General features: G+C 34.4%; 1 protein-coding gene across 3 annotated transcripts in view; it reads right to left on the bottom strand.

Annotated features, from left to right (window-relative positions):
* Nucleotides 1–27,810, bottom strand: part of SEPT7 (septin 7) — a 66,693-nt gene that overhangs the window by 16,877 nt on the left and 22,006 nt on the right. For all 3 annotated transcript variants that reach the window (XM_004676853.2, XM_004676852.2, XM_012721024.1), the window contains 3 exons: nt 13,267–13,373; nt 3,899–3,999; nt 2,951–3,085 (listed from right to left, as the gene is read on the bottom strand). In XM_004676853.2, the coding sequence (XP_004676910.1) occupies nt 2,951–3,085; nt 3,899–3,999; nt 13,267–13,373 (343 nt within the window). The remainder of the gene's footprint in view (nt 1–2,950; nt 3,086–3,898; nt 4,000–13,266; nt 13,374–27,810) is intronic.

Raw genomic sequence — 27,810 nt, 5'->3', positions numbered from 1 at the left:
AGGAAAAAGAAGTATCCGATGATTTCACTTACAGGAGGAACATAGGGAAACCGTAAAAGGGGTCAGAAAAATAAAGAAGACAAAACTAGCAGTCAAACAATAAATCGGAGACATTCATCTGCGGAAGGGGCGGTAAGAGGATCAAAACAGGAGGGAAAAGTCTATGATGTAGGTGCATTGGTGTCTTGTGATAATTTGATGGAGATGGCACCTGAGAGGATAAATCAAACACCATAAAAAAATGAATGATATAAATATAAATAAAAAATAAAGAAAGTAGTATTGGAGTGCCTGCTCTTGAACATTCTGATCCTAAGAAATTTGGTCTAAAAATTTTTGAAAAATCAGAAAAACTCTTAACAGGTTTTTCTAGAGTAGCCTCTACATTCATTTGAAAGTATTTTTATATTTAAGGATTTATTTATTTATTCATTCAGAACTGGGGTACAAGCCAGAGGTGCAGGAGCGGTGAGAGGATTCACCAGAGACAGAGTAGGGAGCAGAATAGGCAGACTGATGAAGTATACTGCTGAGGGGAGCAGCAGGTAGGTCAGGAGAGGTCTGCCACGCCCTGTGGGTCACCTCCAGGGTGGGGGGAATCAAACTCGCACTGTGGCCAGCTTGCAGTGAGTGTTGTGTCCCAACCCATTGTGCCACCAGGGAGGGCTACAATGACAAATATTTATAATATGTTATTAAGAAAAAGTCTTAATACATGCTACTAAGAAAAAAATCTCATATATAAAATAGCTGTTTTTTTTAAAGTGGCAATACTCAAAAGGATAAAAACAACATCTGAAAATTCAAGCTCCAAGATAGTTTGTAACTTTAATAGTGATTACAAATCACTGAACAAGGAAACTTAAATAACAAAAGCTGAAAATAAAAATTTTGCTCTATACTCAGTCATGACACTTGGTGAGCTAAGGTGATAAGGGCGGGGAGGCGGGGAGGGAGAGGCTGAAAATACAATGTTGGACCAATTTTAATTACTTCAAGAACAGGATCCTTCTGAAAAGGGAATCCAGGGACTACCCAGCAAAATAAGAGAGACCCTGATCCATTTATTAGACTGCCTGGAATTTCAGTCTATAGTGAGAAGGGTATTTGAAACTCTAGGTAAAATGCAATGTCATATTCTTTCACATAGAAGCACAAAACCATGGGCAAAACTGTTCCACTTCTAAAAATAATTATTAAAATGAGAAATTATTCAAAGCACATTTTTGAACATAGCAAATAATTTGAACTTCTGTCTCTTGCAACAAACAAGAAAAAGTATTTCCCAGGCAATTTTAAGGACTATTTTCCCCCAGAGAGGTAAGGGGAATGTGCTTTCATGAGAATGACTAAATCTTGGAGGAAGTCCAAAAGATCTAAAATAATAAAACTGAATATAAACTGACAGATTTCTATTGACTTAACAGCAGATTAAGATTTTACTGTTGTCTTACAGGAAAAACCCCTAACAAGTTATATTGGAATGATAACAAAATATAAATTCAGGAAGAAGCTACACAAATTCTCATAAAAAGCTATACAATGGGGCCCTCCCTGGTGGCGCGGCGGGTTAAAGCACAGCACTGGGAGGCTTAAGCCACTTCCGCATGAGTTCGATTCCTGCCTGCCCCGGAGGAAATCCACATGGCATGGCAGACCTCTCCTGGCCCGCCCACTGCTCCCCTCAGCAGTGTACTTTGTTGATCTGCCTGTTCTGCTCCCTGCTCTGTCTCTGGTGAATCCTCTCACCCTCCGCATCTCTCTGGCCTGTACCCCAGCTCTGTATGAATAAATAATAAAAAAAAAAACTATACAGTGTATTATATTTTTGAGGGTACTTTTCCTGAGCCTTTTCAATCAACAAGTCTAATTAGAATCAATCCTGAACATTAAATATGTAAACTTCTGCAAACATTGCAGAAGGATATAGAAGAAACATTTTGCCACTACAGCCTGACTGAAAAATAGATATATTGAGGTTTTCTGCTCAACTAAGACAATGATAATGAGCACTACTAGCCCATCTAGCAAAAAGGTGGAGAGAGACGTAGAAAATAGACATAGAAAAAGCCAGTTGTTTATAGTGAAACAACTGGTTCACAATACTATAATCTGGATGTGAGGTGACAATGCTCTTTAGTTTGTTGCTATGCAATAGTCCAGTTCCCTTCTGTACATTTATAATCATCATGTGGCTAAATTATGCTAAGTCACTTACCCAAACAAAAAGAGCAAAGGAGAATTACAAATATCTGCAGTTGACAATGATATCTATATATCAATGAATATATTCAAAATCACACAACACAAACAATAAAAAAGGCAGTACAGGTTGGTTGTAACAGATCAGATCAGTGTGTATATCCAGATAACATGGATACATATCTATGTATAGATATGTACATCAGTGTGTATAGATATCTACATATATCTATATATGTATATATATACTTACATCTTTACTCCTAATAAGTAGTTTAAATAATATGTCTATGATAGCTAAAGTGAAACAAAAGTCAAATCAATTCAATGAAGAAAGAAATGATACATGAAAACTTTAGTACTTAAGATACTCTTTCAGAATTATAGTAAATGACATCTCTGTAGTTTCCAAGAATATGCCCAAGCTAATTTTTAGGGCTGTTTTTCCTTATTTGGTATTTAATGACAGAGCGGTCAAAAAAGTAAACTGAACTAGTCACAGTGAGACATCAAACCAAGAAGCAAGGAAAAAGTCTTATACATGAGAACTAAAAAGTACTATCATGATTAGCTAATCTAGGCCTTAAAAGTTTTTAATGAACCATTTTTATATGGAATTTGAAAAACTTTACAACTGGTATAGATAAAATGCACTCTGCAAAGATTGAGGATTATTAACTAAACTATATTCCCAAAGAGTGAGTAATAATAAATAACAAAAAGTTATCAGAAGCTTCAAGGTACTGACCCATGTCCTGAAGGAGCAATGAAGTACAAACAGCACTGCACCCTGTTATCAGGCATCTGACGTCTGTTCACTCGAGATTCTGCATTTAGGTAGTCTTCAAATTTACTATCAATGTAGTCGATAACAGGCTGCCAACTACGAACAAAGATAAAAATAAAAAAGCTAAGTTGCAAATCTACATATAAAACTATGACTGGTAAGGGTAACTTTATTATTAAATAGACAAGCCAGTCTTAACCAATGGAAGATTTCTCAAATTATTCTACATATATTGATTCAAAATCAGGTGTGAGTTATACTGAATGTCTTCATTATTTCTAACCTTTCCAAATGAAAAAAATATTTTTAGAGTAAAAAAACAACTGAAGTATCATTATTTGCATAAATAAGTATATCTACACTAACACATTTTATAATGTGAAAATCATATCACTGGTACTTTTAAATAAAAACCAATTTTAAATATAAAAACCTTATGATGAAATTACTTAGGTATTTTAAAGGTTGAGAGAAACTTACTTCAAAACCAATGAGTTCAAGGAAAAGTTAAAATATTGCTTATAAGATAATAAAATAGTAAGATGCTATTTCTGACTATAATATCAAGGATATTTTCTTCACTTAAGACTTACCAAAAAACCGGTAGGTTCAAAATCAGGTTTAATACTTAAATTTCAGGTGAAAATTTATACAGTAAGAATTCTCTTAAGAATTATTGTTCCATACTTTGTCTTCAAAATATGATAGATGTTAACTTCAATTATAACTAATAGGAAATTAGAAGCAACATCATCATGTGGCAAATTTGGTATATGAATCCAAGTCACATCACTTTAAGTTCAATGATCTTTGCTAAGATGAAAAGTTTTAAAATGTTAAGCAGAGAAAAGTCTAATCACCCTCATAGCCCAAATACAATGGATAGCAATGATGATAAATACTTCTTACCAATTACTATTGTCCACTGCATCTCCAAATCCTGGGGTATCAACTATTGTGAGCAGCAACTGAACACCACCTTCTTTGATTAAAACTTTGGATTGTTCCACCTGTAAGAGTCATTGGTGCAGAGATTAACAGCTTATATCACACATATGCATGTTTCCTACAAGGGGTAAAAGGTAGGGATATGAGTGCTGGTCAAACTAATTGATAAGCTTTCTCCAAACTAAATCTAACCACTTTACCCTTCATTTTCTTTAGAATCAACTACTATAAATTTTTAAGTCCCAATAAATTGAAAGAAAAGCACAAATGTAAATTGTAAGCTCATTGCTCACAGTTGGCATGAAGAATTTGAGAAAGGGTTTTAAACTGAAACAATAACAACAATTCCTCTTACAATTTAAGACTTTCTATAACCTTAAAGCTCTGTATCAGAACATATTTATCATTCACCTTAAGTGTATGTTGCTGCTAGATAAAACGCTGTTTCAAACAGAAAATGTAAATTTCCCCAAGAGGCACCAACCAAGTATGCTGATAGGGTAACATAAGAAGCAAAATCATACTCAAAAGTTTGCATTCCAGAAGATGGTGCCAATGAAGTACTACCAGCTGGAAGGGGTAAATGTAACAATGGACAGGTGAAAAGCAACTTCAACTATTTTATGTTAACAAAATGTGGAAAGGTGAGTAACACCTTGGTGCACCTGTAGAGATTATAGAAATGATGATGTCTTTCTGTTTGCCTTGGGAATTTTATTTTTTAACAGCAAAGGCATGAAGACTGAGACTGAAAATTAAGTGAGAAAGTCTATAGCAGCACTGTCTAACAGAACTTTCTGGTATGAGCATCTGCAAATCCAATATGGTAGTCACTTGCCCATGTGATTATTTAGACATTGAAATGTGATTGTCATAACTGAGGAGATGAATGTTTATTTCCATTTAATCTGTATTAAATAGTCACATGTCATTAATGCTTACTAAAATGGACTATGCAGCTCTATAGCAATCAAAGGATTTTTGCTGTTGTTGTTGTTGAAAGCATATTATCAAAGAGAAAAATGTATTAAAATTGAGAGCATGGTGGCTCTCGCTTGTGGTGCAGTGGGTTAAAGCGCAGCACTAAGAAGCTAAAGCTACTTCAGCATAAGTTCGATCCCCACCCTGGAGGTGACCACATGATGCGGCAGACCTCTCCTGACCCACCCGCTGCTCCCCTCAGCAGTATACTTCGACGATCTGCCTGTTTTGCCCCCTACTCTGTCTCTGGTGAATCCTCTCACAGCCCCTGCACCTCTGGCCTGTACCCCAGTTCTATATGCACAAATAAATCTTTTTTAAAAAAAAAGGGGGGGCTTGAGCCAATCTGAAAATTCTGAGTATCAAAAATATACCAAATATAAACAATTTACACCTGAACATTATGTATTAATAAGCATTTATTTCTCTGTAGCTTAAAAAAGTAAACAACCGTAAACTAGGTTTTAATATTTTCTGGTTATCTTCAGCATCAATGATGGATGCACACTAACTCAGACACATCACATAGCTAAGAAAACAGATCATGTCTGATATCAGGTTATTCTTATAAGGTAGATAATTGAGGAAATCAGACTCATCAGTGTTAAGATTCTCAAAACTAAAAACAAATTAAATGATATTATTTCATATGACTTAGGAAGTTCACATTTCATTCTGTGATCTTTTAGTCAAGGGGCAATCTGGTTAAATGTCAATTATACCTCAATAAAGGTTTTAAAAGGGACAGGGAGAAATCTGGTCAATTCTAATGACTCAATTATCTTGACCCTACCGCCATCCTTTTCATAGTCATTTATATTAACTTTCAATGAAGTATAAACACCCAAAACAATCATACCACCACTTTATCTAATAATTCTTTTAAATGTCATATATTATGTATCAGAGACCGATGTAAAAATTGTTCCACATGAATCATTTCACAATATTACCCCATACTATTTTGGGATCACTTATTGCTACACAACTAATTTTACCTCCAGTAATAGGTTGTATACTAATGACATACCCCAACAGCTTAAATCTTAAGTTATTTGTTGCCTTATTAAAAAAAAAATCAATTTAACAACTTAAGTGCTTTTGGATATAAGACAAATTATGGTCTATGTTTTAAAACTTGTTCAACAAGTTGCTTCTCTTATCTGGCACAGGAAATTCTTTGTATCTATACATGGAGAAAGCAACATAGGGAAAATATCCAAAAAACTTAACTGTAAACTAGTGTCATTCACAGGATCCAACCATATCCTATCATCTGGCTTTACAAGTATCCTCATGGGATCCATAGAAAACAAATTAGTTCAAGTCCAAGAATTTCAAAGTTTTCTTAACAAATCTATTCCAAATGGCCACTTTCCCATGATCTTTACTAAAGCAGGTCATGTCAACATATTTTATAGCATCACTGAAGAGTTCACTAAGATTAAATGCGTAATTTAATATTGAAGGAACGAATCAATGACATTTTCAACTGGTTTCTGAAAACTAAAATTAAAGCCATATTATTGTTTATGTATAATTAATGTATTTAGGCCTCTTTGGAATCCCACATTTCATAAACTTTGCAAAACACTGTTTTTCAGTCTGAAAAAAAAAAGTGAAAACTTCAATGTTTATTAGTTTCATATCTTTCATTTTGAAAGAACTGTTTAACACACTAAGCTTTACTAAGCTAATTTTTAATACCTAATTGTTAAGGTAAATAAAATGTGTTACATTTTATTCTGGTGACAGGATTAAAATTCCCTGTCAAGAGTTTAGCTCTACCTACATTGGTGGGTACTCCACTGATCTCAAACATAAAAACTGTTTTGATTTACTGGCTCAAGAGACAATCTTAAATACTTCATCAAAGTCAGTGAGTTCTTATAGTCAACTCCATAGTAAAAGGCCTTAGAGCTTTCTGGACTCCAACCCCCTGACTTCCTGAGCAGGGACTGCTGAGAACTAAGAGTGAGTGGAGCCAACATTTTGATTTCTGAAAGATGGAGGTGTGAGTCTCTCTTTTTTTTTTTTTGGAGGGGGGGGGCTGACTTCCTATTGCATCTTGGATGCTATCTAGAGGTAGGATAGACAACATCTGGCCAGGTGTCAGTGAACACATTTTCTTCTCTCTCAGGTCTTCCTTCTTTGCTCACTCGATATGAAATCAAATCATTTTTCTTGTTTCTCTCTATATCTGTCTACAAGTCTTATACTTATTTTTCTAAGTACATGGGTGAGGACTCAAACCCACTTATGCCCTTTCCCACTGGGTTAATTCCATAACAATACCTTTCCTACTTCCAGTTATTTCCGAGTTCCACTCTCTCTCCCACCGTGTTCAACAAAGTACCTCATCTCTACTAGAAGATGAGAGCATCCCCATCTAGTTTGAAACAGCACGGAGTCTTCCCTCTTATTCAGAAGACTACAACATTTCTTCCTAAGGTTAATTTTTCAATTTATGTTGGAGATCTGATCACTTTCTATTTAAAAGAGCAACTGTACAGACAATTTCCTCCGTATTTTCAACTTGTCATCTCTTAGTGCCTGACTCCTCCATAGTATATAGTTTAAGGTCTTTTTGTGGAATAAATACCAAAACAATATCTCAGTCTCAATACTTTAAATATTTCCCCTTACTCCTTCCTTCATAGCTATACCACCTTCACTCACTGCCTCTGTTACCACTCATTTATTATCCTACTACCATTTGCCCTCTATTCCAACTATATCATTAGAATCTCTTGACAAAATATTTCTTTATAGCAGCACCTTTCTCATAAATCATAATTGATTGCTATAATCTTCACCTGACTGTGAGATCCTTAAGAACTCTGATTGTGCCCCATTACCACTATAGGTCCTAAACCGGTTTGAGGAAAACATTCAACTGTCTATTGTATCAATGACTGGTTCAAAAATTATTAAATATTAAAAATTAGTTCAAGGAGTCTATAACACATTATACCAGGAACCAGATTCACTGTTTTTACTTTTTCTTATCACCAACATTTTTTTTAAAGATTTATTTATTTATGCTTACAGAAATGGGGTACAGGCCAGAGGTGAGAGCATTCACCAGAGACCGAGCAAGGAACAAAACAGGCAGATCTACTGAAATAAATGCTGAGGGAAGCAGCAGGAGGGTCAGAAGAGGTCTGTCACAGCATGTGGATCAGCTCCCTGGATGGAACTTGTGCTGCAGTGGCTTCAGAGAGCTTCATAATGTGGTGCCTTAACCTATTGTGCCACCAGGAAGAGCCCTCATCATCAAAATTTTTTAACCTATTTAATCTACACAAGTGATTTACAGAACATCACGGACCAAGAAAATAAGTTTTAAAGTGACAGCACCTAAAAACTTAAAACAAAAAATTGAACACTCTTATTTCACAAAAAGAATTGAAATGGATTTGAATAAAAGACAGTGTTTCCCAAAAAGATAGCTGGCAACCTTTCACTGACAAAAATGCAATTTAAAAATTTTCAAATATAAAAAAGCTGTGAAAATGTTACTATACATGAATTAATATATGTAATATTTTCTTAAAATTTTTTTAATCCAGAGGTCTATATTTAAGACTGAAACATGAGGTAGAATGCAAGTATTCATTCTTTTTAACCCTTATTTTAATATCTATTGGAAAAAAGGTAAGTTTTCTGTTTCTCAAATATTCTGAAAGAACTAAGAAAAACAGTTCTTCTTCTTGTTTTGTCCCTAGAGAAAAAGAATGAAACCAGTTTGCAGCAAGCCAGAAACAATATAAAGTAACACCCAGACATGCAGCAGAAGTCTGAGAACTTACTAGAAATGCAAATTATCTGAATCCTGCCTTAAACCTACTAGACAGCAAACTCTGGGGAGAGGACTCGGCAATCTCTTTTAGAAAACCCTAAAAATGATGGTATTACATACTTAAATTTGCGGAACACTAGTACAAAGAACTCCAAAACACACATCAGTTCACATTTAGATCTGTGTAGCTAAGACCTAGGACAGGAAGTTAAGAATGAATCTTAGAGGACTTCTACCTAATACTGAAAATTTCACTAAATCAGAACCACTGAGATACAGGAAAGTTTACAAACATTTCTTTACTGCAATAGCTTCTACTTTCCAGACTATGAATGGAAACCAATTTCTTCATTAAGACCGAAGTCTCTTGTAAGTAAATAATGCTAATGAAGATTACAACACTGTGGTGTTTTTACTCCTCCCACCCCTGGATCACATAACAGGAGAAGAATTTTCTTCATTAACAGCTGGAAGTATTCAAGAAAGCCTTCAGGTTAGGGAAAATGCAGAAATTCGCCATTTGAAAATCAGGAGTGTATTTCTTCACTTTTATGTTTGGGCTGAGGTACAATACTTGTAACCACATAGAGAGTCTGTAACCACTTGTAATCCACATAGAGAGTCTGTGAGCATCCAAGAGCAGATCATCTGCTACATTACTGAGCCTCCTGAATAGCTAGCCAACTATTAAAGATAAATACATTCAGTTCTGTACCACACTGAGTAAATCTAATTCTGTCCATAATGTGCTATGTCATCTTGTAGATAAGTACAGAAAAGAGTTTAGATTTAGGTTGTTCCTCACTGTTCCTTTACAGTGTGAGACTAAGAAGCACATAAATAGATTTTCAGAGAGCAGGAAAATTCCTGTTCAACTTAGTTCTAGTCTATCAAAGAATACCTCCATGTAAGTATGAAGAAAGAAATTCTGTGGGACTCACAGGGTCAATCTAATTCTCAGAAGTTAAAGGTATTACTTTTGGTACAAAGGTCTTTCTTTGGCTTAAAAATCTTACTAAGGAGTTATGACTGAAAGACTTAAATTACTCCTTTGTTCTTAAGGTAGGGGAAGTCAAAAGACATTTACAATGGAAGAAGACACTTTTGAAATGTAAAAGGTAAAGTGAATTTAGACAGGATCATCTTGCAGCTAGGCCAATGTAAAAAGAATTATAACAAATTGAGAACCTCTCACATCTTTAACAAAAAATAGCCTGGAAGACATCTGCAATAACTAAATATAAGGAACTATTAACCTAGATAAGGAAATCCTCCAAATTAACAGGAAAAACTAGGAAACATTAACAAGGTAAAAACATTTTAATGGAATCTGAAGAGTAAATGAATATGTTCAAATTCATAAAAAAATTCAAAGAGGGCCCTCCCCAGTGCCACAGTGGGTTAAAGCACAGCACTGAGAAGCTAAAGCCACTTCAGCATGAGTTCGATTCCCGCCTGCCCCGGAGGTGACCACATGACGTGGCAGACCTCTCCTGACCTGCCCACTGCTCCCCTCAGCAGTGTACTTAAGTCAGTCTGCCTATTCTGCTCTCCCCTCTCTCTCTGGTGAATCCTCTCACTGCCCTGCACCTCTGGCCTGTACCCCAGTTCTGTATGCATAAATTAAAAAATCTTAAAAAAAAAAATTCAAAGAAAATAAACTGAAAGCACAAAATACTGCCTATATGATGGTGGGTCCAACAGGTTACACCCTATAGTCTAGGTATGTAATAGGTTATATCATCTAAGTTTGATAATTATGTTCTATGAAGTTCACACGATGACAAAAAAAAAATACTGCCTAATAACACATTTCTCAGGATATATTCCCATTTTTATGGAACACATGAATATTTCACTCTATATTCATATAGTAGAATACTAATAGCAATGAAAAGGAAATGCAACTGCATAACATATACAAACACCATGGGTAACCTTTACTGAAAGAAATCAGTCATAAAAGTGTATCTAAATGAAACTGTATAGTAAAATTAGTATTTGGAGAGAGATGTCAAAAAGGAATTTATCTTTGCAGGTGGTTATAACACTGAGAGAAAGGAGGCACAAGGAATCTTCTGGGTTGCTGAAATATACTTTCTCTAAATCTGTGAATATATATGCAAAAAGTTCATCATACTCTGTTTGAATTTGTGTCCTTTCATTATACAATCTATAGAGTAACTAAAAATTAAATTTAGTAAAATGCTCAAGAAAAATTAAAATAACCAACTAAACATCAAAAATGATTATTAAATTTAAATATTATTTAAAGTCACTTCACTTAAAACCCCAAAATATCCTTAAAATCTAATATATCCCAGCTAATAAACTAACTCTTCCAATTTTTTAATTGCTTTCAAATAGGAAGCCATATTGCTTAGTTTTCTAAATGAGAGATGGTGGCCAAGGATCAAATCAAGGAGTCTAGAAGCTACTATAATCCAGGACAAAGAAAGATGGTGTCCTGGATATAAGTGGCATTAGGTAAGTGATACATAACTAGATATACTGTGATAGCGGAGGTAATGAAATTTGCTGGTGGGCTACATGTGGAGTAAGAGATAAAGTATGTAAGTATAGCTCCAAATTTTTCTGAGTAACTGGAAAGATGGAGCTACCATTCAGATAGGAAAAACTCAGGAAGGGACACTGGCTTGGGGGTAAGCACACCACAATGGTCTATCAATATTTGGTAAATTTGTCTGTTCGGCAAATTTACTTTTGGATTTGATAGAGATTAAGTTTTGTTAAATGGATCTAGAACCAATTCTTAACATGAATCTTAATCCTTATAGTTAGTTTGTTCTTTCCTACTATAATTCTTTACTGAAAGGCATTTTAAATTATAAAGCATGAAAATGAGTATAGTAAAAAGGAAAAATATTCAGTCTCACAATTTAGAGAATCAGTGATGGCAACTGGATATGGATAAAAGATATACTTTATATGACTAAAGACATGTAATGACTAAACTGCATGTGTAGCTTGATATAAAAGAATTTCTGCCCAGAATTTTTAAGTGATTCTTCCATCTTGTGCACTGGTAGAATTAGTACAAAACCTTTAAATTCAGCTCTAGCATCACTGTCTCAGTAAAATCAATTCTAACCAGAACTACTAAGTCATCTATTCACTGTATGTGTGCTATGTATTATGGCATCCAACAATTCTTTACAATTAAGAGTTTATTTAGAGCAGTGCTGCCTGACAAAAACACAATGTAAACCACATAAGTAAATCTGAAATTTTTCAGTGCCACACTGAAACGTTGTATCAGATAAAATTAACTTATTTTATTTAACTCAACATAACCAAAAAATCACTATAGAAGGTAATCAATTCAAAAAAGCTATTAGTGAGATATGTCACTTAAAAAAAAAAAAAACCCTAGTAAGTTTTAAAAATCTTTGGTGTATTTTATATTTGCATAACATCTCAATTTGGACTACCCCCAATTTTTTTTTTTAAAAGATTTATTTATTTGTGCATACAGAGCTGGGGTACAGGCCAGAGGCTCAGGGGCGGTGAGAGGCTTCACCAGAGACAGAGTGGGGAGCAAAACAGGCAGGATCTACGAAGTACACAGCTGAAGGGAGCAGCGGGCGGGTCAGGAGAGGTCTGCCACGCCATGTGGTCACCTCTGGGGCAGGTGGGAATCGAACTCATGTGGAAGTGGCCTTAGCTTCTTAGTGCTGTGCTTTAACCCACTGTGTCACCAGGGAGGGCCATTGGACTACCCAATTTTTTTAAAAGTTTAACAGCCATGTCTGGCTACTATATTGGACAATGCATATCTAGAGGGCAGGGTCTATCTAGCATTTTACAATATAAAGTGTGATTATCCATGAGTCAGTAGCAATGGCATCATGTAGGATAATGTTAAAAATGTGAAATCAGTCCTAAAGGAACAAAAACTAAATTTGTCAAGATACCCTAATAATCTGAATGTAACCTGAAGATCAAGAAGCACTGAATTAGACCCCAACATAATTTGGGAGGCTTAACAAACTGTTACCGACATTCAGCGATATCATGTGTTGTATGCCACTAATAGAGAACACTATATTTAAATAAATAATGCTTTTCTGCATATCATGTTTCTCTGTCTAACAGAACTTTCTGCAATGGTAGAAATATATCAGTGCTACCCAAAATGATAATGACATGACACACAAGACAACAGAGCATTTGTAACAGTTTAATCAATAATGTGAATTTTTAATTTTTATTTCTAATTCATTCAAACTTAAAACAGCCACATAAGTGTTAGTCACTATCATAATAGATGTCATAATTTTATGGGTATGATTTACTAACTACATCATAACATAATCACTAGAAGGTTCCTGAGCACAAACTTAGAAAATTCTAGTAACTTATCTATGCTTATCTCTTTTTTTAATTTTATCAACAATAATGTTTACCGCTCTATATTTACTTGTGAAAATTTCAAGCCTAGTTCAAGGCAAACACAATAAATTAAAGCATATGTTTAACATGTGTTAACATTACTTTACCTTATCAATTAACATAATATACATACCTGTACAGTCTTTTTTATTCTATGGGAAGGACCTGGATACTCTGGAGAATACAAATCTGTGAGGAATAATGAGTTGATTAATGTTGACTTTCCCAGTCCAGATTCACCTGAAAGAAAATAAGGGCAGGAGAGATCTGTTAAACGCACCATTTTATTGACCTTAAATATTCACACAATGCTATAATCAAACTTGTCTCAAGGAAGTTTTTCATGATAGGAAATACAATATGAAGAAATCACTTCTTTTAAAACTTAGTTCTATTAGAATATGTTCCTCATGTTCTTATCAAATTAGACTCATATTACAAAGAGTTTTTTTTGAGCTTTATAACTCTACATTCTTTAAAAATAGTATCTGGAATGGTGGGAAAATAAATTAATATATTAAATTTTTAAAAATAAAGTAATATATCTGATAATATAGTAACATATTACTAGAGACCAAAGTTAAATTATGTATTGCTGTTTCAGTAAAATAAAATGTAAAATAAATAAGCCCTTTTACAACACATAATGACAAAGCAATAAATACATCATGCAGCTATAAAATGTAGAAATCTGCTGACACAAAGAAAAATTGATCACAATGTATTTTAATATAAAGCTGAGCCACAAAAACAAACAAAAACCCTAACAGTTTATTCACCCACACACCAATCACAGAAGGGTACCTCCTCATAAATCAGATGCCAAAAAAAATCACAGCTATTTTTTACAGTACTCTGCTAAGGAAGCTAAGACACAGTTTCTGACATCAGGTATTCTTCTTTTACTCTCCATGCTGAAATCTAGTATACCATAACTAACATATTTTTTACCAAAATATAAACAGTCCTAATGCATATATATATACAAGGTTAAAGTAAATTACAAATTATGCCAATTAATATGGTGCACAGTTAAACAATTTAATTATTAATAATTAAGCTAGTTTAATAGGCATCTTCCATCCAAACAGCTAATGTTAAAATATTAACCTTAATATTTCTGTTAGTCTGAGTTGTTTTTATATTGATTTTCAAGAAAGGTAAGGTCTGCTTCAGATAATATATCCTACTCCCTTTGAACGGGAGGCTACCAATTTTTCTAGATGTAAAAACGCCAGAAATTTCTAAGTCTCATGAAAATAAGTTATAGGTCCTCCATCCTTTCTCCTGCTTTAACTTTATACCTTCAAAACTAGAATAAAGTCAAAACATATGGGAATAATCAGAAGAATCTTTAATATTTTCACTTAAATGCTTCAGTGCAAAATTTGAATACTTATGAAACTTTTTTGAGTGTAAAAGTATAATCATATTCAAAAATTAACACTATCCTAACAAACCTAAGTTTATACCTTATTCGATAATTTATCTCCGTGTGTGTGTGGTGGTGAGAGGTGGTAGAGGAAGAATAAACAGGACATGAGTTTTGTGGTGAAAAAAAGAATTCTGAAAAGCAACCCATGAAAACGTTAATAATGCCTAGCACGGAACAGAGAAAAGCGTAGTTAAGTTTTTTTCCCTAGATTTTCACATTCCTGTCTGCTGTAAGTTTCTTTCACTAAGCTTGTATTATTGTCATTAATTTAAAAAGCATTCTTAAGGCTTATTAGTAAATGACAGAGCCCCTCCTTCTTTTATAGCTATGCATTTTCAGGGATTAGAATTAGTCTGTAGATGACCATTTTGTACTGAATGAATGAACAGGAACTCTAAACTGCAGTGCTTGCTCTCAAAAATCTTAAGTATGCTACAGGCAAGAGATACAAATAACCATTAACACAAGGCATAATATGGTCAGGATTATGAGTGAGCTATCCAAGAGCATCAATATTTCAAAGAACTGAGAAATCACACCAGCCTGGAAAGACCAAATTTCAATGACACTTTGAAAACATATCCAGATATATTCTGAAGATTTTTCCTAAAATGATTTGAAAGGTAGATGAAATTAAGAAACTGGTAAATACAAAAAGAGATAGGGCAAATGACAGATTACACCAACATTTCAAGATGACCAGTAGGGAAGTATCCTAAACAAACAGATAAACCAGGAGGCAGTATCATAAAAAAAGAATGAGAAAGAATTTCAAGGTAAAAACTGATAAACAATATCAAATAACAGGTTATAAAAAGGTGACCAAGGGACTAGATAGCATTTTACTGACCTTTAATAAAGGTGGTTCACATTAAGAAGTCAAATGGTGATGAGTTATGTAATGAATGGGTGGGAAATTAAAAAGTGCAGAGTTAGTCTTTCCTTACATCTTGGTTATAAAATGAAAAGAAGATACCATTCAGGAAGTAAAGATATGTTATGAAGGGAGGGTGCTATTCTGTTTCAATTTTGAATGTGTTTCTCTCTGAAATTGTTATCTATCAACAACCCTATAGATTATAGGTTACTTGCAAGGTATATTCCATACATGTAACCTGGGATTTGCTATAACACTATTTCAACCTCCTCAAAATCTAATAAGGTCCTTTGACATACAGGCAGATATGCATACATGCTAACCCTAAAATACAAGCTAAACAGGTTCAGCAATTATCTAAACAAGGTTTGCTTATTTTAATTATAGTAATTAACCACCCGCACTAAGTAGTTAAGTAACAATTCTGAGCAGCTAATAGCAAACATTCCAAGGAACCACTCAATAATTATCTCATTTACCAAGTCAAAAAGCTTTCACTTGCTATTTATGTAAAGCTGGGAGGCTATAGCAAAGAAATGCCCAGTTCAAGTAGTTAACTACATTTTTTTTCCTTTTAATTCTCAGGTTACAAGAAAAACCAAAAAGCCTGCTTGCAATTTATTTTCTCATGACTAATTATTCAAAAAAAAAATTGCATTACCAAATTTTGTATTTAAAACATCTTGTTTTGGCTAGTGCCTGCAACTGTTCCTAAATTGTACATCAAATTTCTGTAAGTTCTTCAAAATTGAAACAGTGCTGAAATTAAGTTAGTGTTTATCCCAATATTTCCTTTAAATTATTGCAAAATATTTTGTGGAAGTATCAGAGTGGATGATGGCCCAATGAAACTTAGAGGTCAAGGCGGTATAAGGCCTTGAGTAAGTAAAAGAGAAATTAAGAAATTAACACATTCAATTTTGAATGTGTTTCTCTCTGAAATTGTTATCTATCAACAACCCTATAGATTATAGGTTACTTGCAAGGTATATTCCATACATGTAACCTGGGATTTGCTATAACACTATTTCAACCTCCTCAAAATCTAATAAGGTCCTTTGACATACAGGCAGATATGCATACATGCTAACCCTAAAATACAAGCTAAACAGGCGGTGTAAGTAAGGAGTAAGTAAAAGAGAAATTAACAGGAGGACCATGCCAAGAGACTGTTTTATTCAAATGCCTAGTGCACAGAATAGAGAAGGCAAGGTTTTATTTAACTTATTTTGAAGCAGGGAGCAGCACATTGTAGAAGATGGTGCTTTCAAAGTCAAGTAAGCAGACTACTTGGACTAGGTGGTTTACAGAATCTTACAAGTTCTAGAAATTTAAAATTTAACACAAAGGAACAGCGGTGTGGTTGTATAATTTGTCCTGGTGACTATATGTATCTGTCCCATGATTAAAAAAACATGAGTATATAGTCCTAACATTCACAATGCATAAAACAAAAAAGAAAAGTTGTCATTAGTTGTATGGACTTGTTTAAAGGCTAGCAAAAAATATTTAAATCAGAAATGTGGAACCTCTAATATTAAGTTAGCAACAACATTTCTGTTAATATGGCATTTTAAGTAGGTTTCTACTCAACAATGTCAAGGGTAAGATAAACAAGAGCATTTACACATCTGTGGTAACTGTATAAACTAGTATAACATTTTCAGTTTACACTTTCACCACAGTCTTCTGCTTTTGGGAATTAAATACGAGAGAAAAGCATTGCGATATTACTTTTAACATTTACTGAATAGGTTGTTGGGGGTAACCTTGCAGGTACTACAGTGGAGATAGACTAAATATACTATGATATACCCATGAGAATAATATTAATCACTGAAAATTAGCTTTTTAAAAAACATTTCACAGCTCTCCCTGGTGACACAGGGGGTTAAAGCACAGCACTAAGAAGCTAAAGTAACTTCAGCATGAGGTTCAATCCCCGCCCGCTAGGGAGGAGATCCATATGGTGCAGCAGACCTCTGCTGACCGTCCTGCTGCTCCCCTCAGCAGTGTACTTCTTGGATCTGCCTGTCCTGCTTCCCACTCTGTCTCTGGTGAATCCTCTGACCACCTCTGTACCTCTGGCCTGTGCCCCAGTTCTGTATGCATAAATAAATAAATCTTAAAAAAATTTCACATAGGTTAAAAATGTTTCTCCTGGCACTAGTGAAAATATGTAAAACTGAATGTGGTATTATAGCTATTTGTGAAACACAGAAAACAAAAAAATATTTATACAATGGAAGTATCTTTTTATTGACAAAAAAAAAACCCTGTATTGTTTCTTTATAACAGTTAATGGAAGCTATTTTGTAACAAAAAGATCTTATAGGAAGACTATCTTTAAATTATCTTAATTATCTTTGTTATATCATAAATATATTAACAAAAGTATAACATTTCAAAAACTATTTCACTGATTCCTTTGTCTGAACATCAAAGCATAGAACTTTAGAATGGAAAAAGTAAATTCTAATCAAAATGGAGAATCCTACATTGCCAGGAATGAGCATCTTTAAGAGTGAGACTAGTCAGGGCCCTCCCTGATGGCTCAGCGGGTTAAGAAGCTTAAGCCACCTCCACATGAGTTCGATTCGCATGAGTTTGATTCGTATGAGTTCGATTCCCACCTGCCCCGGAGGTGACCACATGGCGTGGCAGAACTCTCCTGACCCGCCCGCTGCTCCCCTCAGCAGTGTACTTCATTGATCTGACTGTTCTGCTCCCCACTATGTCTCTGGTGAATTCTCTTAGCCTCCACATCTCTGGCCTGTACCCCAGTTCTGTATGAATAAAAAAAAAGTGAGACTAGTCAATTTTGATTAAAGGTGTCAAGGAACGCCCACTTATCTTAACTAATCTTAATTATTGAGTATTCTATTTATACAATTATTATTAAATAAATTATTTAATTAATTAACTTAATCTTAATTTCTTTGCTTATTTGGACTTTTGGATGACTAAAACTTTATGAAGTTTCTTTTTAAGACCAACGTTAGCTACAACGATGGTTTGAACCAAGAAAAAATACTGTGAATGATCAAATTACAGTTCTGATTTAACATGATGCAACAACATATGTAAACACCAACCTAAATGAATAATTTGAGACTCCAACTTAAAATCTTACGGTCAATATTTAATGAAAACTTTCTAATATTCTTTATATCACTAACACTAAGTACTTGACACTATTCAAGGGAACCTAGGATGTTCAAAGTGTTTGTAAGGTACAGCACAAATACTGTATAAGCTATAATACATGTGTATCCTTAAAATTATCTACCAATGTTAAAAAAGAGCAAAATATTTAAATTTCATCTTTTTTTAGAAATGCACCAAATATAAAACTCAGTTTTTAACAAGAACATCAACTACCAGCTAAAACTTGTTTATAATGGGAAAAGAAATATTCAAGCATCTTTCAAATTAGTTAAATCTGATTCTCACCAGAATATAGTTTTGCTCAGCAATCTACACTGAACTGAAAAGTGGAAGGTAGCATGTATGCCCTGAATGTTTATAATCATAAAGGAATTCAACCAAAGTAGTTAAAAGTAAAGAATTAAGAACTTAATTTGCATATATATGTATGTTGTAATGTTGGCTGACAATAACATTCGTAACCATTCTGATCTATCAGACTCTTCATTCCTGGTATCTGGATGTCAAAATCTAGCCATAAAAATGTACTAATATATAGGACACTCCCTAGTAGCACACAGGGTTAAAGCACAGCAAGATGATACTAGCTACATCATGAGTTCAATTCCAGGCCAGGCACGCACAAGGTATTACAGACCTCTCCTGCCTCATCCACTGCTCAACTGTATTGCAGTTGATCTGCCTATTCTGTTTCCCTACTGTCTCTGGTGAATGCTTTCACCCCCTACACCTGTTACCTGTACCCCATTCTTGTATGCATGCATGCATGCATATTTTTTAAATGTACTGATACATTTTAACATCTTTAATTTACAGATTTATTGTCACATTATTATTATTATTATTATTATATAAGCAGTTATATACAGGGCACACTCCTTTGCACAATTATCTCAAATGCCCTCTTAGAGAGGGGTAGTTACAGCACACAGTAGGAATGTCTTAACTGTCTCTATCCACCACAATCTCACACCTTCAGATTCCTAAGAGGTGTGGCTCTCTCTTTTTTAAATTCTCAATGCATTGTTCCTAGTTTAGAAAGACTAGGTAAATGTTTGTTGTGATAAGGAAATTGAGATTCAAAGTGATCTGTCCAAGGTCATAAAGCTCACAATAGGAGAAAATTAAGAGTTTAAAATAGGCTAATATGCTAATTCTGTATGTAAAAAGTGTTACCTTAGTTTACCTATATTTTGTAGTTGTTAGTTAAATACTTTTGTTTTAAATGGTCATAAACAAGTCTTCAAAAAACACTTATTATTAATTAAATTTTTAAAAATCAATGTGCTTATTAGTTCATTTTTAGTGTAGCTGCTGCTGCACTTAGTATTATATGGTAGATTTAAGTTAGTTTAAATACAGAGGACTGATTTTCAAGGTATGCCAAAAACAAATTTAAAATGAGTATGACTATGCTCTTTTACAAAGTTGAGAAAATAAATTTGAAATCTGAAAGTTAGATACAATGGTGCCAGGATTCTAGTCTAGCCTATCAGACAAATAAGATGTTATCTCCAGTAAACCCAAATACCAAGTCCCCTACCTCTTTACCTGGCACCTTTAATGCATACTACTAAAATATTTATCAAATTGTAATTAGTAATGTGACTTTCCCTGGAAATTCCCCTGAGGTCTGAAGTGCTTGTTTTAATTTTTATACCCTTAGCTTAGGTCTAATTCCTAGCACTCGACTGCCAATGGGTATGTAGTAACTGAATTACTGATAATGTATTAAAATTTAATCTCAGGAACATGGGCAAAAATGCTATGGAAGATCTCATTCTTTGTTATTACTGTAATTACTAACACCTGTTATATCATAAACAATTTATCACCTTCTGTCATTAAAAACTTTAGAATAAACAACATGCTACAAAATTACCTTGTATTTATTCATGTTTACTTATGTTTCAATATTTAGTAATTTTTGAGAACACCAAACTCTGTTAGAGTAACAAACAAATGAAACACCTGAGACACATGCAAGTAACTTTAATTTCCAAAATAATTTTTCCAAAGTTTTATTGCCATTAGTCGCTTTTTCTACAGTAGCTCAAAAAATCACAATTTTACCAATTTATTTTTACATAAGCATCAAAACAAAATTCTTCTCCTAATACAGTTAATAGTTTTTAAACCTTTCAAAATTATTTCAACTCTTTCTTTTCCAATTTTCTTCCTGAAAATTCGGTATAAAAATCACTATTTGGGGTTGAGAAAGGCAAATGTCCATGCTGGAGGGAGAACACAGCAGTCCAGAGCAGCCTGCCATAGCACACAAATTAAGGAAGTCTGGGGGCAAGGAAATCCAAACTGTTGGGACTGAAGAGAGAACATTTGCATGAGAAAAGTGGCCTGGCAGGAGGAACGTCCAACACTTGGGAGCAGCACCACAGCATCAGAGATGGGAGGGAGGATATGACAGATTAGTTACATATAGGGGAATTAATCAAATAAATATATTAAGAATAATCATTTCTTACCATCAGAAGGACTTTACAGCTATAAAAAACATTACAAGTAGAATGACTTCTGTGATGAACTGAAACTGGAGATAGTTCTATGTCACTTGAAACTTAACAAGTTTTAATATGTACATATAGATAGGATGTAATATAGACTTAAGTGTGTAATGTGTATTTGTATGTTTGTATGTATATATTTCTAACTTCTAATTCTGATGTTACCTTATGGTTATGCAGGAGAATATCCTTGAGGATGGGAAATACACAAGTATTTAGGGAGAATGCCATGGGGGTACATGCATCTAAAATGTATCAGGAAAAAAAGTTTTAAATAGTTGAAACTGTTCCATGACTGAATGAAATTAAATAAAGATTTAAGTATATAAAAAATGAATATACTGAAAAACGAATGCACAACCTCATGGAAAAACCTAACACCATCTTCTCAAGAATTATAGTATATGATTTAATATAATTATGCTTTTTAGCAATAAAGTGTGTTTTTCTAAATTCCTCCTAAAGCATTTGTTTCTTATTCTACTTATCACCATAATGATTCATGATGTAGTTATACATACTTTTCAATTCCTCTATTATTCCCTTATATAGTCTCTACCTCACATTCTTCCCTCAAGCATGTAAACAGTTAAGGCATTCATGGAATGAATCAAATAAACCATAAATGTCAAATGTAGGGAAAAGTATTTTCCTTTTCTGGAAAGTATAATATTTAATAGCAAAAACATTTTAAAAAACAATCTATCAGTATGTGCCAAGAACCAAAATTGTTCAAACTCTGCTATAGTAATCTTACTTCAGGGACTATAAACAAATAAATAATGATACTACCTTCTGCTTCCCAACACACAAAATACAAAGCCTATGTATCTAAAAATCTTCATTGCCATGTTGTCTGTAATAAAGGTGGGGTAAACATAAATTTAATGTTCATTATTGGGGAAATAAATTATAAAAATTATGGTCGGGCCCTCCCTGGTGGTACAATGGGTAAGAGCACAGCACTGCAAGCTGGCTGTAACCGCTTCAGTGCAAGTTCGATCCCCGGCCCTGGAAGTGACCCACATGTCATGGGAGACCTCTCTTGTCTCGCCCGCTGGTCCCCTCAGCAGTGTACTTCATCAATCAGCCTGTTCGGCTCCCTGCTCTGCCTCAGTGAACCCTCTCACCACCCCTGCAACTCTGGCCTGTACCCCAGTTCTGTATGCGTAAATAAGTAAATCCTTAAAAAAAAATTATAGTCATTCATAGACATATATTAGAAGACTGTGGACTCATTAAGCATCATAGATCAAATGCTGACCAAACATTTTGCAAAATTTTTATTGCAGTATTATTATGAAATCAAACACAGCAAATCATTCAAATATCAACACGAAAGCAATGGCTAAAATTTGAGATACTAACAGATGGAAATATTATGCAGCTATAAAAGTGAAAAATTGAGAATACAGTAAAATGTTAATGATAATTATCTCTTGTTATTAAGTCATCTTTCTTTTTGTCTTTTTTAGTATTTCTTAATTTTTATATTTTTCAGGTATTACTATGGAAGTTTACTTTTCAGACAAATCTTCCATGATGACTCCAAATAGATTCCACCATGTTTATTTCCTCCCCCGAAAATAACACAATCTGTAATTGCTTTATATACTGTTTTATTTGCCTATCTCCCTAAATTAACAAACTCTAGTAATCTTCCTGCACAAGTAACATTATCACTGTAATTTATAATTGTATTAAAACTGTATTTATATATGAAGAACTATAATATGAACTAAACAAAATGTGTTGGGAAAGAGAAATCAACCAAGCTCATAGATAATTTAATTTAGCTTGTAATAAATGGTTTTGGAAGACCTACTTATAATCACTTACCACAAAAAAGTAGTTAACCAACAACAATGAAATACAGATGAAAATAAGATACCAATTTTTTGACATCAAATTGGCAAAGAAAGACTGCGATATCCTATTGACAATATGCAAAGAAAATGGGATTATCTATAATTGATGGGTTTGCAAAATGGAACATAATCTCTTTTAGGGCAATTCAGTGTTATACATTAGGAACACTTAAAACAATGCATAAACCTTAAAAAAGAAGCAAATTAAGTTCCGTATTTCATCCTCATTAAAAAGGCAAACAGTTATATTATAAGTGTGTTTATTGTTAACTATTCTGATTTTGAACAACCAGGCAAAACAAGCCAATCTACATAAGCCCTAAAATCTAAGATTTGATAGAGCCATATCATCAGAGTACCTACCATCAAAAGATGGTAACAATTGCTAAATTCAAAAAGCAGTAATAGAACAGAGATACAAACAGGAATCCTGTATTTCTATAATGAAAAATTTTTTCATTATAGAATGTGCTTTCCCACATCTCTTAATTTTTACAATGAAATCTATTAACTTTATCACAACACTAAAGCACTTGCTTTTTAATGCCAATGAAAAGCCAAAAAGGAATACAGAAGCTGAAATAGTGGGTATATGAAATTATGTGGTTTTCCTCTCTAAATATTTTCTGCTTTGGTTAAATTACCTCTCCTTTTGAGATAAAATATATACCATTAAGTCTCACTTTTTTTTTTTTTTAAAGATTTATTTATTCACACAGACAGAACTGGGGACAGGCCAGAGATGCAGGGATGGTGAGAGGAGTCACCAGAGTCAGAGTGAGGAACAGAACAGGCAAATTGACTAAATGCACTGCTGAGGGGAGCAGTGGGCAGGAAAGGAGAGGTCTACTGCCATGTGGATCACTTCTGGGGATCAAACTCTGAACTAAAGCATCTGTAGCTAGCTTTAAAACTAGCCACAGATTATATACTTTAAAACTCACCATTTTAAAGTATATAATTCAGTGCTTTCTATATTCAGAAATTTGTGTTATCTTTGTTAATTATTTTTCTTATTTAAAGTAAAATAGAGAGTCAAGGAAGAAAAATTTAAAATATTACTTGAAGCATTTCAAGTATTCAACTTCAGAATTAAATATAATACCACTAAATGCTTGATAGCGTATACACAAAATGAACAGTTATCACCCTGCAATTTCTTCAAGTAACTGGATGTTATTACAGCAATTCAAAACCCAACAAGGAAATGAAAGGAATGACAACTCCAACAGTCATCTCAGTATCACTAAATACCTCCTAAACTTTCTCCTAAAGTCATATTCAAAAACACATGACACACACAAGACAGTCAAGTTCCCTCATTGTAAGTTACACAATTTGTTAGCTACTATTTTCCCAACTAAGACTGCCCCCTCACTGCTTATGCCAATTCTACTTTTCAAAAAGCTGACCTATACCTTTACTTCAAATCAGGTAATAACTTACAACCAGAGACAACCTCTCCTATACCCTTAAAACTCTATGGCTCTTAATTTCTGTATGACTCGACTGACATTTATTTACTTCCTGAAAATGTCATATATATATATATATATATATACTTTTGTCATTTAAACTATAAACTTCTTTAAGAAAGAAAACATGGAAATATATCAGTATGTGCTTTTTGATGTTACTCAGTAAGTACTCAAAAAATGTTACTTATGAAGCAAGGTTACTGGATAAAGGATAAAGGTTTTCCAACAAAGGACAAAGAATTTCATAAAGAAATCAAACATTAAATATATATTCTCAGTTTCCATCAATTTATGTCTTGAATCAAGAACTGTCATAAAGAGTCAAAGTGTGAACTTAAATTTCAAAAATGAGGACTTGGCTCGCAAGTAGTTCACAGTCTCCAAGTTAAGAATATTAAAACATGGTAGTTTCAGCTTTCTATTTCACAAGCCAATGCTCTACGGCTCAGCCGAAAGCCTGAAAAACAGATCAATGCATGAAACATTTACTTTAAAAGTACTGTATCAAACACTACAACTATAGAGGTGAAAATATTTAATCCCTGCCTTTAGCAAGTCTCTACAAAGACAGCTAATTAAATAATATTCAATGGGGGAATACAGTGGGGGAAAATAGTGATGACATAAATGCCCATTCTCCTTTATCCTCAATTGAATCATAAAACAAGGAAAGGGAAAAACAAAAGCTGCAGTTCACAGACTATCAGAAAAACTAATAAATAAGAATTCAACATTCTGAGATAGCACATTTCTTCTAAAAATCAAGATTTGATGATGATTAAAATGCCAGAGTTTTGTTTTACTTTGCTTCTTGCTGTTTCAACCACACCCAATCATTTAAATGACCCAAGCTGACACTGACTAGAAACAGAGATAAACAATCTTCAATGTGCCTTACATACAAAGGAACTATAAAAGGCCTTCATTTATAACTATGGACAGACCAACAAAATGGAGAAAAAAGGAAAACAATAGCCTTAAATGACTGGCCAGACCAAACAGGCTTGCTGGACATCTATTAGAACACTTTACACAAAAACCATTGCATATACATACAAATTATTAAAAAAAAAATTTTTGCCAAAGATTTATCTATTTATTTAGACATACAGAACTGAGGTACAGGCCAGAGGTGCTGGGGCTGTGAAAAGGATTCACCAGAGATGGAGTGGGGAGCAGAACAGGCAGATCGACGAAGTACACTGATCCTGGGGGCAGTAGATGGGTCAAGAGAGGTCTGTTGTGCCATGTGGATCACCTCCAGGACTGGGGATTGAACTTGCACTGAAGTGGCTGCAGCTAGCTTGCAGTGCTATGTCCTATCCTGTTGTACCACCAAGGAGGACCACTGTTTTTAAAAGGTGACTTTTGGAAAACATCTGAGAATGGGGACTGGTTGCTAGGAAAACAAACATGAATAGAAGAGTTCTGATTTTCTGAGATGGAAGAGAGGCTTGAAGACTAGCTCAATGACCAATGACCAATAATCTAAGCAAAAATTTCTAAGTTGGCCCTCCCTGGTGGTGCAACTGATTAAAGCGCAGTACTGTGAAGCTAACCACAACCACTGCAGGGTGAGTTCAATCTCCAGCCAGAGAGGTGATCTACATGGCATGACAAACCTCTCCTGTCTAGCCTGCCGCTCCCCTCAGCAGTGCATTTCAGTTGATCTTCCTGTTCTGCTCCCCACTCTGTCTCTGGTGAATCTTCTTACCCCACTTCATCTGTGGCCTGTACCCCAGTTTTTGTATGAATACTATAAATCTTTAAAAAAAAAAAAAAAGAATTCCTAAGTAATGAAATACCATAAAGAATGAAGCCCCAAAAAGAAGGGGCTTCAGAGACTTCCAGGTTTGGATCCACAGTGTTTCTGTTAAGGGAAAAAATGTCCTAAAGGAACTGCAGTTTTGTGGACTCCACCCCCTAACTCCAGCTTTCTGGACACTACCCTGCTACTCCAGTGATTGGAAACAACAACTCCCAGCAGTACCAAGGACAGAACTGTGAGGACCCAAGGGCAGAGCTAAGCAGGCATTCTGGGGCTTGGGGAGATAAATAGGGAGCCATTGGATGGCTCTCTTGCTTGGGCAACTGGCTCTCAGGACGGTGTGACTGGGGACTATCAGTTTGCTTGGTACTAGAGCTCCAAGTCAGTGGAGCTGGTAAGATATTTTAGTTACCTTGTATCTCTCTCTCTCTTTCCCTGGGTTGTTCCTTTTCCTTTCCCTTTTTATAAATAAATCCATTACCCTTTTGTGTGTGCCTGCAGTACAACTAAAATTTAAGCCTGTGGGTGAGGACCCACAGACAGGCAGCCCAGTTCACACTGGGTTACACTGTAACATTTCCAGGTGCTGCTCTGCCAAACCCCAAATTCATGAGAAAAGAAGCTCTTTTGTTCTGGGATCTCACACCATGTTTGTTTCTCTTCATCAGCTGTTGATTCATATTCTGTAGTATTCTTTGTAAAATAATTGATGATGTAGTGAGTAAACAGATTTCCTAAATTCTGCGCAACATTTTAGCAAATTTAGAGGAACTTGAAGGTGTCTTGGGAAGTTCTGGTTAACTGCCAATAGGTCAGAAGTACAGATAAAAATCGAGGCTCATGATGAGCATTTGAAGTCTGAGGTGGGGATTATGGGAATCCTCATATCACAGCCAGTGATTGGGCAGAAGCATAGGTAACAGCCTGGGTTTGATACAAGCACGTGAAGGAGATGGCAACCTTGGGAAATTGATTATAACATGATTATATATAATTATATATAACCTGATGCTATCTCCAGGTATATATAGATAATAATAATGACAGAATTCTTGAACACCCTGCTGGAGTCTGAGAATTGTTTGTTGATGTGGGAAGGACTCCATACCCACTAGAAGGGAGTCCAACAACTAAATAATGCAAAAACCCAACACAACTCAATTTTCTTTGCCAAGAATAGCCAATTTACTATCCTGCTTTTCAACTTCTTCTATAGATACAAACAAAAACTTACAATAAAGTTGCATCATAATTCAGATTTAGATTCTAAGGTAAGCAATAGAGAATATAATAACCATTTAAGATTAAGATTGTCATGTCGAAGATTTTATATAGTTTTTCTTCATATATAATGATGATACTAACCTACAATTGAAATAACCCTTGAAACTCTCTTAAAATGGACAATAGGTAGTGTAATGTGTTCACAGGATAAAACAAATTAGAGAACATGAATATACCTAAATCGCTCCAGGGTTTACACCCACTGACTGAATTTCCATGGCAATCATTTATGATTATGATTCTCTATCCCATCATGGGATTTGAACCCACTACAATA

Source organism: Condylura cristata, unplaced genomic scaffold, assembly GCF_000260355.1.
Source record: "Condylura cristata isolate star-nosed mole 26May11 unplaced genomic scaffold, ConCri1.0 scaffold00005, whole genome shotgun sequence".
Classification (NCBI taxonomy): domain Eukaryota; kingdom Metazoa; phylum Chordata; class Mammalia; order Eulipotyphla; family Talpidae; genus Condylura; species Condylura cristata.
Note: the sequence above shows the minus strand (reverse complement) of the source record. Positions and strands in the feature narration are given on the sequence as shown.